At 43.5% G+C, this 13292-nt stretch overlaps 1 protein-coding gene across 1 annotated transcript in view; it reads left to right on the forward strand.

Annotated features, from left to right (window-relative positions):
* Nucleotides 1-13292, forward strand: part of plch2a (phospholipase C, eta 2a) — a 237626-nt gene that overhangs the window by 10745 nt on the left and 213589 nt on the right. Inside the window, exon 3 of the mRNA XM_079523685.1 lies at nt 3087-3784. Coding sequence (XP_079379811.1) covers nt 3631-3784 — 154 coding nt within the window. The 5' untranslated portion in view covers nt 3087-3630. The remainder of the gene's footprint in view (nt 1-3086; nt 3785-13292) is intronic.

The raw sequence follows: 13292 nt of genomic DNA on the forward strand, positions 1-13292 counted from the left end.
CAACAACCCCAGCCCACCATCCAGCCGAGGTTTACCTCCCATCACCCCCACCCACACAGCCACCCACCCCTCCTAACATGCTCATTGTTCACTCCTTGTAGAAGGGCGGCACATCTCAAACAACCTTTTGTTAAGGTTGATTTCTCAGGCGTTCAGAAAAGTATCTGGAGGAGAGAGGGAAAGAGAGGAAGGGAATATGCCTGCGATACATATACAATCTGGATATATGATGCACGCAACCATAAGAGTCCTCAACTCTAAAAGGTGAGTTGGGGTCGCTGCCTAGTTGAGATCCGTACACAGCTAAAGTCTACATGTTGCAACGATTAGATTGCACTGAGGTATGTGGCCAGGTATGTAAACAATTGCTGTTTATGTGAAAGAGGTTGATATTGAGGGATGTGATGATTTATGGTTACAGTGGCTGCGCTTTCAGATTTCTGTCTAGAATATAGTGTGAGTAGCTCCACAGCAAAAATAAAGACAGCAGATGTATAGCATGTTTTTATTCTTGATACAGGTAGATCTTGATGGAAGGTCATCTGTATTTGCTGTATTTTGGGACTGTAATAGTTTTGTTTACATTGGCATTTTTGAAAACATTGGAATACAGTCATAATAATTACATGTATGATTGGGTATGAAAGTTGCTCAAGGACCCCTGGACACCCACACACACACACACACACACACACACACACACACACACACACACACACACACACACACACACACACACACACACACACACACACACACACACACACACACACACATTCCTTCTCTCTGACGTTATCTTCCTGAACACAGGCTACTGTAGAGAGCAGGAGTTTTTGTAGTTTTCTGAAGCACACAGACTGGGAGATTATGGTGTCATCATTTTTAAGTAACTGTTACTTTTGAGTCTCACTGTAGATGTGGTCACTTATCGGACCAGATCTGATTAAAGGGAGGCCCAATTGCAAATCAACGTCATTCTATGTTTATGTGGAACCAGAACTCTGCTCACTAGTGATGTTGCGAGCTGTGCGTCTCCGTAGCGCGAGCTGTGACTGATAGAGAGGCTAGCAATGCATTGTCAGCCAGCCTAGGGGGGGAAATTCTATGCTATTTTAAATTAATACTTCAAAATGTCCACAGGATTTATGAATTGAGCCTTTGAGATTTAGTTGTTTTTTTCCTGGTTGCTCACCATGTAGTTAAGTGGTGTGTCAAGCACAGAATTGCAGCAAACAGCCAAATTGTGACTGGATATCTTGGATGTCCTAAAGCCATATACTGGAGCTCGCTCGTCCTAAACACATCTCTTAACATGAATATCTTACATTTTATCTGCTGTGATTGTAAAATAAAGTAGTTCTTGTACTTTCGTGCCTCAGATTATAGAGATTAGATTAGTTTTGTCTTGTGCTCTAGCTCCTTTGTGCTCTCCAGATGGAGTCTTATTAGTTTTATTCCAACTCCAGTTAGGTGTAATTTATTCAGATGGTTTGATATGATCTTAGTGCCTTTTTTATTTTTTTTACAGAAATGCTTTTCTTTTATCTGTATTTACTTTTGGCTGTAACCGGCAACGCATTCCACATAACTGGGAACATGAATAATTAATTTCACAGATAATGTGGGCCGAGTTATATTGCCTACTTTCTTATCTGTTTTTGTTTTCATATAAATGTGTTCTCTCTTACCAAAGATTACATATGTTTTTTTCAAATAATTCAGTCGTATTGCAGTTTAAAAAAAAATCTGTTCTGTATCATATACCTATAGGCTATTTGTGACACACACACACACACACACACACACACACACACACACACACACACACACACACACACACACACACACACACACACGCACACACTGTGTGTGTTGTGTACACAGGCACATTATACACAGCTGCATGTATAATGTATGTACTGTATGTGCATATTTATTTGTGGTTTAGTGATGGGGTTGTGCACAAGCATGTGCACAAGCATGTGTCTCCTTTCAGAATGTGCCTCACATTTAGGTCTTCGTGAGACTATGAAACCTGGTTCCACTAATATAACCCAAGCCCTGTAAATGAAACCTGGTTCCACTAATATAACCCAAGCCCTGTAAATGAAACCTGGTTCCACTAATATAACCCAAGCCCTGTAAATGAAACCTGGTTCCACTAATATAACCCAAGCCCTGTAAATGAAACCTGGTTCCACTAATATAACCCAAGCCCTGTAAATGAAACCTGGTTCCACTAATATAACCCAAGCCCTGTAAATGAAACCTGGTTCCACTAATATAACCCAAGCCCTGTAAATGAAACCTGGTTCCACTAATATAACCCAAGCCCTGTAAATGAAACCTGGTTCCACTAATATAACCCAAGCCCTGTAAATGTTGTCTTACAACAAAATAGTGAAAATCTACAAGATAACAATGTTGTATTAAAAATAGATCAATAGATTTCATTATTTGGGAAAATAGGAACATTTATAAACGTTTCCCCAAAATAAAAGGACACGAGGTTTAATGTGGTTAAATAAATATGAATGACTCCATCTGTCTACAGCCGCTGTGGTCTCCTCACATGATATTTCTTCAATCTAGAAAGGGTTGACAGGCCAGAATGTGAATTTAAATTAGGTTATGGTGTGGCACATGATTTCAGTTTGTTTGGCAAGTGTTGTTAACGCGGATTGAAACAAGCTCCGTGGGTTCATCCTGCTGAAAAAGACACGATCTGGGCATTAAAAATACAACACTCTTTGATATGTAGGTCGGAGTGTTGTCGTGAGACAGTAGCGACTTTGACTGAATATAGAAGTTATTTATGCACTCTTATCAAACCGCTTTCATCTGAAGATCCACTATAACATGCATGTTGTGTATCGTATAATTAGTTCCCACAGGAGGGCGAACTGACTGACTGACCATGTGAGGCTTTTTGTTTATCATTACATGTGACCGAATTGCTTTACTGTGTGACCTTGGAAGGAAAATCCTCAACTTCCTTTCCCTTACCCCCCCCCCCCCCCCCCCATCTCTCTGTCTATGTCTCTCTGTCTGTCCCCCTGTACGTCTGTCTTCCTACCTATCTCCAGGTGACAGGTAGAGATTGTGCTGCAGCTGGTGGTGACTCCCCTTCCTTCGCCGTTGGCTCCCTGCCCGCAGCCTTGTGTTTATCTGTTCTCTTGGAACGGGACCCAGAGCCACTTATTGGTCCACTGCCTCGCCTCGTGCACGAGGTGATGACGGCACCAGACAGACGTCATTCATCCTAATCTGTTAGGCAGCAGTCGACAACCAGAGGACCGGCCGGGTCCCATGAGCCCTCCGGCAAAAAACGCCACTTTTCAACATTAAAATCCAGGAACTTTTTCCCACTATCAATTTGACATATTTGGATATATCTGTGTTCGGTGCCGTTCAACTCGGGAGAGCATCTAGGGAATTATTGCTGTTTCAAAATGCTTTGGATTTTTCTTCTCTTTTGATTAATTGGATTGGATTGTAAGGCTTGTGGGAGGTCTGCAGCTAAAACTCAACAAAAGTCCCCAAAAAGACTTCTACTTAAACCTCCACACCTAGATAGGCACGCCCATCTATCGCACTTCATCCGTTGCGCCACACATACCGTATCTGGATATGGAATCAGTGGCGAGTAGGATTGCCATGGCGACCGACTCTCCTAACCCGTCGCTGAGGTCAAGGGTCACCGTGACGACGGACGGCGACAGCTTTGTGAGCACGGCCAGCCTCCCGTGCTGCCACTTCCTGTCGTCCAACGTCATCAATGTTGGTAAGTTTCCCCCCTACTTCTTCTTTCCAACTGCGGTGTCATCCACGACACCTGGCCTGCTTCATGGATGGTCTTGTGTTTATCAGCAAGGAGACGATTCAGGCGATGGAAGATAAAAATGTGTGTCCTGTGTCTGGCAAGTAATTAGCATCAGCGTCGTTGGCTGATGACAGGTGTTCATGTTTATGTTATTAAACATGCTTGTTTGAGTTGTTAGATTAGATGTGTGTAAGAGTGAGAAGAGGGAGAGTGACACTTGAAAAAGAGAGCAAGGTCGAAACGTCGTATTGCTGCTGTGGATGAAATTGGAGCATTCAAAAGTGAGTTGCGAGCCCCCCTCTTGTTTTTTCATGATTGTGTTTTTTGCGGTCTGGCTCAGCATGAGAGTAAACACTGTTAGAAAGAGTGAGATAGAGATACAGAGAGATACAGTATGGAGGGACAAAGAGGGGGAGAGAGAGAGAGATAAATTGTCTGCTCCCAGTCCCTTGAGTCATCCTACACATTCAGGGTAATTTCTAATTTATTATTAATTTGATTATACGATAGTGCTGTGTGTAAAAAGAAAAGAAAATAGCAGCTCTACAAGCTCACAACTCGTGGCATCCGTTAATTAGATCTGCCATTTTCCTGGACACGTGGCACCATTGTACAACGAAGTATAAATCAAACTTTATTTGCCAATAAACATGCCTCTACAAATCTTGTGCTCTTGTTACAATATCTTGTTTCTCGTCTGGAGTGGCTTGTAGCACCTGGCGTGGCTTTCTATTCCCACCATTGTGTTGCTTCGCTGAAAGCCAAAAAGAATTCGTTGTTCGAACGAGTGTGAAAGAAGTCGGTGATGAACTGTCACTTCGTCACGTCACAGGCTGATGTGAGAAAGCATGTACACGGATAAACAAGGTAGTGATTGAACAATTCCCAGCGTGCATTCCCACACACCCAGGTCGATGTTATTCTGTTTATCATCTGTCTGTCCACACTCTGCTGTGCATTTGATCCGAGCGCCGCCTCTGCAAGCGGCCTCCGATAGCATGCTCAGCATGCTCTTCTGCTGCTTTGGTTTAAGTCAGCGGGGGGTTGTTGTTGGCCGTCAAATCATTATTCATTGGTCTGGTTGTTGTCATGCTGGTTCCGTCTGAGTCAGATGGAAGTGTACTGCTGCACCACCACTATATCTACTGACTGAGTAATCTGCAATATATACAATAGTATATATACTGTATAGCTACTAAAATGGCTAAGGTAGCTTCCACAATGTGAGGCATAAAAGTAATAATGGCCAATTAATTTCAGGGCTGTGGTTTTCAGGCCAAATAAACAACAACGTCTTTTCATGCCAGGAGCTGCGTGTTGAGGAGATAATAAAATAATTGTAAAGGTCTAGAAGTTTCTGAGGCTCCTCAAAAGTTAATAAAAAATATCTGTTGAATTTCATATTTTTTTCGTTACATTCTTTCCCACTGTCAGATAAGAGTCATCTAAGTAATGAGACTGCTGGTGTGATAATGGAACTGCTGTCATGGAAGTTAAACTCATTATAGACATCTGAGAGCCTTCACTATACGATGTTTTTGTAGGGAATATAATCATACAGTGTGTACTCAAAAAGGTCACAAAAACTGAATGATATAAAATAGTGTTTCTGCTTTAGTAGATCATTAGATATTAGATCAATGAAGACAGGAAACGGAGGGCAGAGTGAGGCAATGGCATCATGATTAACCCATTTTGGACGGGAACCCCTTTTGGTGTTAGCATTATGTTATGCTTTAGCTATTGAAAAATAGCAGATCTACGAGCTTGTAGGTCTGCTATTTTTGAAAAATCGAAGAACGACATAGAAATATAGCTTTTTCAGAAAACTGTCAGGATGTAGAAGACATTTTTAGAATCTGATCTCAGGTCAAAACGGGATAATTGAGGAGGTACACCGTCGTATAGAAGCCGATTGAACCAGCAGATAAATAATATGAATAGATAGTCTGAATTGAGAGACCTATGAAATACTGATGAAAGAGCCTATGAAGCCCAGTGTAGTGCACTCTTAGGAAAGGTCAGGCTGTTCCTCAGACAATGTGTGTCAACTCTCTGAGATTCACAATCTGATTTAAAAAGCCCCGAAAAAAAAGAGATGGAGATCCAACTGAGATCTAACCCTGTTTGACTGAGTATACAATAGACGAGGTCTATCCCGAGCTGTCGTTGCGATAATGATTTCTGGAGCTGTCCTTCTGCGTCACAATAATTGCCTTAACCCTCGTCTGTTCTGTGCATTCAAGGTTCACTCTCCCTTCAAGGACGATGTAAACCAAGGACCTTTGCTGAAGCATTCGCGTCTTCTTCACATCTGTGTGCAACAAAGATCCGTCTTCTCAGCTTGCCATGGGAGGGTTTTATGATTAAACGTGGTTCTGGTTCACAGTGGTGGAAAAAAACCCCAATATAATCTATACCCAGCCAACCCAGGTCCTTTCTCCAAATACAACATTTCACAAAACAACCGTGCCACTCAGCACAGCAATCCAATTGTGCTTCTAATATTTAATAACATTCAACCTGCCATCCCTATTTTGGCCATGTGATAGGCACAAATTAAATTAATAAAAAATAAGGGGTTCAAAAAGGGTTAAAAAAAAGTAAAAGTAAAAGTTCATTTTTCTTCCTCCAACAAAACAGGGAATCGGGCATTGTGTAATAACACCCTTCACTATATTTACTGTCACGTTTGGTTGAAGGAGACTGCTGATAATTGTTCGTTAGCGGAGCGCCGATACACAGAGCTTCCACCAGTGTAAAATACATGCTGTGAGATAATCAGATCAGCTGGCGGACAGGAACAAAGAGGCGATGCATCTCGCATCGATTCCTCGCATGAAGTCGCTTTGAACACTGGAAGTGCAGACAACACCCAGAGATAAAGCATGTCAGTGGAGCTCCAGAAACATGTCTCAGCCTTACAATTTGGAGGCAAGATCAGCCTCAGGAAATCAGGAAAGTAGATTTACTTAAGTACTGCATTCCGGCCATTTGAAAATAGCCGATCTACAAGCTCACAATGCGTCGCATTGTGAGCTCGTAGATCTGCTATTTTCTCAAAAAGATTTCTATACATTTGAAATGAGACATTCTGCACAATGAGTATATACTTTTACTTTTGCTACTTTTAAGTACTTTTACTTGTAACAGAGTAGTTCTATGTTACTTTTACTTAAGTGAAATTTTGAGTACTTTTTACACCACCGGTCAGTGGAGCTCTACCGACATTTCTCAGGTTGTACGTATTGTAGTTGTTTTATTCAGGACCCCAGGAAGACTAGAGGCCTGACTCACACGTGCACAACAGACTGATGTATAGCTGATGCATGGGACTTGTTTACTGATGCAAGCTCGCAATTCATTTCCAATGGGAGTCACATGGTTTGACACAACATTTGTGTTGTATGAGGGGGAGGGGGGGCAGTCGAAACACAGCCGAAAGCCGTACAACACAAATGTTGTGTCAAACCATGTGACTTCCATTGGAAATGCATTGGGGCAAGATGTAAACAAACCCTTTGTATACATCTAGCATGCATCAATGTTGTGTGCTAGATCGAAAGGTGTGAGTGAGGCCTAGAGGCTCAGTCATGTCTCTAACGGGGATCCTTCAATAAACATAAACATAAAGCCTTACAATTTGGAGGCAAATTAAATGAAATGAAATGATTACTATATTTACCCAGGGTATCTGGGCTAAGCTCAAGAACTTATTTCCAGCCAGGCCCTGCTCATAGAACACATTTCATCGTAGTGGTCCAATGCCTTGTTCAAGGGCACTTCAGCGGTGGTAATTTTAACGTGTCAGACCGCTGATTCGAACTGGCGACCTTCCGGTATCAAGACCGCTCCGCTATCCGTTCGGCCACCGCTGGTCCAAATCAGTCACCAGGAATGATTGGATTGTGAACGTAAGCCATATTCCTGCTGCAGCCCAATGGGCACGTTTTGTAGAGGTGTGCATTTGCACTGCCCTCACAATTCAATTTGATTACGATTCACCGATTGGATGTGATTCTATGCGATGCATTGCAATGTATCACACTTTTCTATATTACTGCACAACATGGCACATTTTTCATTCGTCAATACAAGCAGTCAGACTCGGATATACTACTGAACAACATATTTTACAATTATATATATATAATATTATATACAGCATATATTATATAAAATATATATTTATTAGGCTTCGATTATTGATTATATCACATTGCTGCATTGCATTGCATTGCATTGCATTGCATTGCATTGCATTGCATTGCTGCACGGATCGCAAAATGCATCGATGCATTGCTGAATCGATATTCTTTTTACTCCACTACACGTTTGGTCTTCTTCAATTTACAATTTACAATTTAGGCATTTAGCAGACGCTCTTAATCCAGAGCGACTTACATTAAGCAATAACAAAAGCATGGCATACATCACATATATAAAAAGTAGTTATCATGAATCATGCGTAAACTAAGAACGTAACAGTGGAGTATCTATGTAAACTATACATACTATACTATATAATATTATACATGTGTACTATAAAGTGCTATGACTACATAAAATGCAATTCTAGAGCTGTCTACGTAACAAGCTATAAGTCTGTTTAAAATACTATCTCAGTCTACATAATGTGCTATCTAAGGGGCTAGGCTAGGGCAAGTGCTACGGGCCATGGTGGAGTCTGAAGAGGTGGGTTTTCAGACTACGGCGGAAGATTGGGAGTGAGGCTGCAGTTCTGACTGTGATGGGAAGTGCATTCCATAGTTTTGGAGCCAGAAGGGAGAAGAGTTTGGGACGTGTGGAGCGTTGTCCCGGCGTTTTTAGTGAAGGTACCTCCAGCACACTGACGGGACCAGCCCTGGGCATGGTGCAATGGCAAAATTCAGGAGACTCGTGCTCACAAACTACAACGGCACCTGGTGAAAGTGAGCTATTAGGCAGATAGGCACACAAATCGTTGTTGTTATGACGCCGTGCCAGGCTAATTGGCCACACTACTGTGCTCAGTGTGCTGTGCTGTGCGCTGCCATGTATTTGTCTTTCCAACATGTCCTAATGATCACATTCCAAAAGCTATTACCTTTGTTGTGTGGACCCTTTCACAATGCCGCATCCTGGGTGTACACCCCAGGCCTTCGGTGTACTCCATGATTTTGCACAGATGGGTATTTATGGGTAATTTCTCTGATGACTGGGAGGCGGATCGCAGCATTGCTGGTGGCGCTGATTTGATTGTCCCGGTCTGCAATTTAACCCATTTTGACCTGAGATCAGATTCTAAAAATGTCTTCTACATCCTTGATTTTTCAAAAATAGCAGACCTACAAGCTCGTAGCGCGCCACTCGGTGGCGCGCTATGAGATTGTAGATCTGCTATTTTTCAATAGCTAAAGCATAACATAATGCTAACACCAAAAGGGGTTCCCGCCCAAAATGGGTTAAAGTCATATGCCACGGTGGTGCTTTAGGGGGGCTGTGGAAAAGTCGGACAGTGTTTTAGATTTGTTACCATACTTTCTACTCAAACCGGTGGTTTGGTTTTAGAGCCTTGCAGTCGGATCTGAACCCTGGTCAGTCAATTATTGTTCAGGCTGTGTTATATTATATATGATTTGTTTCATCATGAACATGTGTTTGAAAATTCAGACAAAGAAGCATACAGAGGCACGCACACACGCACCTGACGCATGCACACACACGCACACACACACACACACACACACACACACACACACACACACACACACACACACACACACACACACACACATACACACATACACACACACACACAGCTGTAGTTTTACTACTTCTCTGTATTCGTTCTCTACCCATGCCTGTGTCTTTTGTTTCCATCCTTACTGCAGACAGTGCTGCTGAGATGACTGCAATTCCATCCATTTATATCTAGCTCCTAAGGCACCCCACAAGTTTGCTGCAGTTTTTTGTTTCTATAGTTATGTTTGATTTACCATTATTACTATTGTCACTTGTCATCTGTTCCCTCTCATATGGTGGCCAGGTTAATCTACAGTCCCCCGCTGACTCATACATATTCCATTGCCATCTTCTATGGCAGCCCAGCCAGACAGAGAGGACCAGTTCTTATGCCAACAGCAGACCCCCGTGAGGGTTGTTATACTATTTGATGTATGGCGAGCTGAGGGCACTTCCCATTTATTAGGAAGCTCATTTACACAGTCATCTGCCTTGCAAGGAGATGATAAACCCTGCCACTGCCAGAGAAGTTTTTGCCTCATCCTGCATAAAAGGATGGCCTATTTAGGATGTACAGTCCTCGATTTAACAACCAAGCCCTATACTTCATCATAGGACGAAAAGCGAACGTCGCTGAGCTACAAAGCACACAACACATACTGTAACAATTGGAATGTTTGCCATTTAAACATTTTTGTCATTTTTAGGATATTTTGGGAATGTTTTTGGGAACTTCCAATCTTAAAATAATAAACACTGACATGCTGGTTGTTTAACTGTCAAGAACACGCTGTAGTGAGGCCTGTAGTCAGGTGAGCTTGGCACAAACCCAAGCCTCACCCAGCTGATGGCTGCTCAGAGGCGCTGGCCCAGAGGGGAGCATAGGGTCCGGCTGAGTGGGCCAGGGAGGTGAACCGGCGACCTGCTGACAATCAGAGCAGAGGGCCTCTCTATCCACTAAGGCTATAAGCTACAGCCGTCATTTATTGACATCCTTGCCTTTTAACCCATTTAGAGTTAAAAACATTCACTTTGAAAGAATATATATTCAAAGATTTACGCTATGAGCTTGTAGATCTTCTATTTTTCAATAGCTAAATTATAACATAATGTTTAAAACACCAAAAGGGGTTCCCGCCCAAAATGGGTTAACATGAAAAAAGAGAAGAATGATTTGAATGGGTTGCAGAGATCATTTAACCAATACAATTAATTAAAATTATAATGTTTCATGTGTGATGTTAATGTAAAAATCACTGTGTGGGGTTTTTATTTCGAACAGGAGCAATACGTCTTGTCTGGCAACCTGGCCTAAAACGTAGGCAGTGCCATTTTTCTGTCTGTCAAACCCTAATGTAGATGGATAGATAGCCCTTTATTGATCCTGAGAGGGAAATTACGTTGTCATAGCAGCACTACTGCAATATGAAACACAGGATGGAGTAGAGACACACTGTGTGTGTGTGTGTGTGTGTGTGTGTGTGTGTGTGTGTGTGTGTGTGTGTGTGTGTGTGTGTGTGTGTGTGTGTGTGTGTGTGTGTGTGTGTGTGTGTGTGTGTGTGTGTGTGTGTGTGTGTGTGTGTGGGGGGGGGGGGGGGGGGGGGGGGGGCATGATTGACTGCAAAACAATTGTGTTGTTGTTGTAGTACAGAGGCAACTATATTTTTAGAATACGGTATTTCACCCAAACACCAGTCATCTGGCTAGCAGTACACCAGACACATTTCACCCAGACACCAGTCATCTGGCTAGCAGTACACCAGACACATTTCACCCAAACACCAGTCCTCTGGCTAGCGGTACACCAGACACATTTCACCCAAACACCAGTCCTCTGGCTAGCAGTACACCAGACACATTTCACCCAAACACCAGTCAGCTGGCTAGCAGTACACCAGACACATTTCACCCAAACACCAGTCATCTGGCTAGCAGTACACCAGACACATTTCACCCAAACACCAGTCCTCTGGCTAGCAGTACACCAGACACATTTCACCCAAACACCAGTCATCTGGCTAGCAGTACACCAGACACATTTCACCCAAACACCAGTCATCTGGCTAGCAGTACACCAGACACATTTCACCCAAACACCAGTCCTCTGGCTAGCAGTACACCAGACACATTTCACCCAAACACCAGTCATCTGGCTAGCAGTACACCAGACACATTTCACCCAAACACCAGTCCTCTGGCTAGCAGTACACCAGACACATTTCACCCAAACACCAGTCCTCTGGCTAGCAGTACACCAGACACATTTCACCCAGACACCAGTCATCTGGCTAGCAGTACACCAGACACATTTCACCCAAACACCAGTCCTCTGGCTAGCAGTACACCAGACACATTTCACCCAAACACCAGTCATCTGGCTAGCAGTACACCAGACACATTTCACCCAAACACCAGTCATCTGGCTAGCAGTACACCAGACACATTTCACCCAGACACCAGTCATCTGGCTAGCAGTACACCAGACACATTTCACCCAAACACCAGTCCTCTGGCTAGCAGTACACCAGACACATTTCACCCAAACACCAGTCCTCTGGCTAGCAGTACACCAGACACATTTCACCCAAACACCAGTCCTCTGGCTAGCAGTACACCAGACACATTTCACCCAAACACCAGTCATCTGGCTAGCAGTACACCAGACACATTTCACCCAAACACCAGTCCTCTGGCTAGCAGTACACCAGACACATTTCACCCAAACACCAGTCATCTGGCTAGCAGTATACCAGACACATTTCCCAGCCACAGTGACCACTGATCAGCTTTTGGATGCTGTTTCTCATCCCACCTTTCTTTGTTTTTATTTCAAAAAACATAAATGTGAATGCAAGAACACAAAAATACATAACAAAAACAGAGACAATAAAAGAAATCCAAAGAAAAACAGAAAAACAGCTTGACAAACTTCAAAAATACAGCATTTTTCAGACAGTACAAGGCAAGGCAGGGAACAGCAGGAGACATGACTCATAAATATACAGCAGATATCTAACATTAATTGTCACAAGCCCGGCCTGCATCCAGCCCTTGCTCGCACCCCGAGGAGACAGAAGCTCCGGTGACCCCTCATCCCACCTTTCAGAGTCATTTTGCAACATCACCTAGGGGCCGACCCACCAACAACAGCCACCTCGGAATTCGGCGGCGTGTTCAAACATGGCGCTGTCTGGCGTTCCAGGCGGATGTAGGGGATGAATTGTGTGGGAACGAAGGGGGAAAAGCAGAACGTGGAGGGGGAGGGCACGAGAGCCAGCGCAGCGCAGACAGATGTTTGAAGTGGGCTGGAAAACAACTCGACGTGTTTACCCAGAGAGCCACGGACCCTCAAATTTAGCAGCACCTGCAGACTGCTGCAGCCCCGCTGAGGCAATTAGAAGCCATCTGTTAAAACGTCCCCAGACTCATTCTGTTGGCCCGCGTGTAGTACAGCAGCAAAGGTGGAGAGGGGGGGATGGGCGAGGTGGAGAGGGGGGGATGGGCGAGGTGGAGAGGGGGGGATGGGCGAGGTGACTTCTGGGAAAGTGAGCTGGGATACTGTGTTTATGTGTTTTCATGTTCCATCCGGTGTGACGGATTGGAAAGATGGAGAAACTGAGAGTGAGATAGAAAGGAAGACTGCAGAGATGAACTGGAGTCAGAGATGGAGAGCCATACTGTTTTGTCTGTTTTTGTCTGCCTTTTATTTTTCAACTTTTATTGATCCTGTGTTTAACTCTTTGAG

Source organism: Electrona antarctica (assembly GCF_951216825.1).
Source record: "Electrona antarctica genome assembly, chromosome: 2".
In the NCBI taxonomy this organism is placed as follows: domain Eukaryota; kingdom Metazoa; phylum Chordata; class Actinopteri; order Myctophiformes; family Myctophidae; genus Electrona; species Electrona antarctica.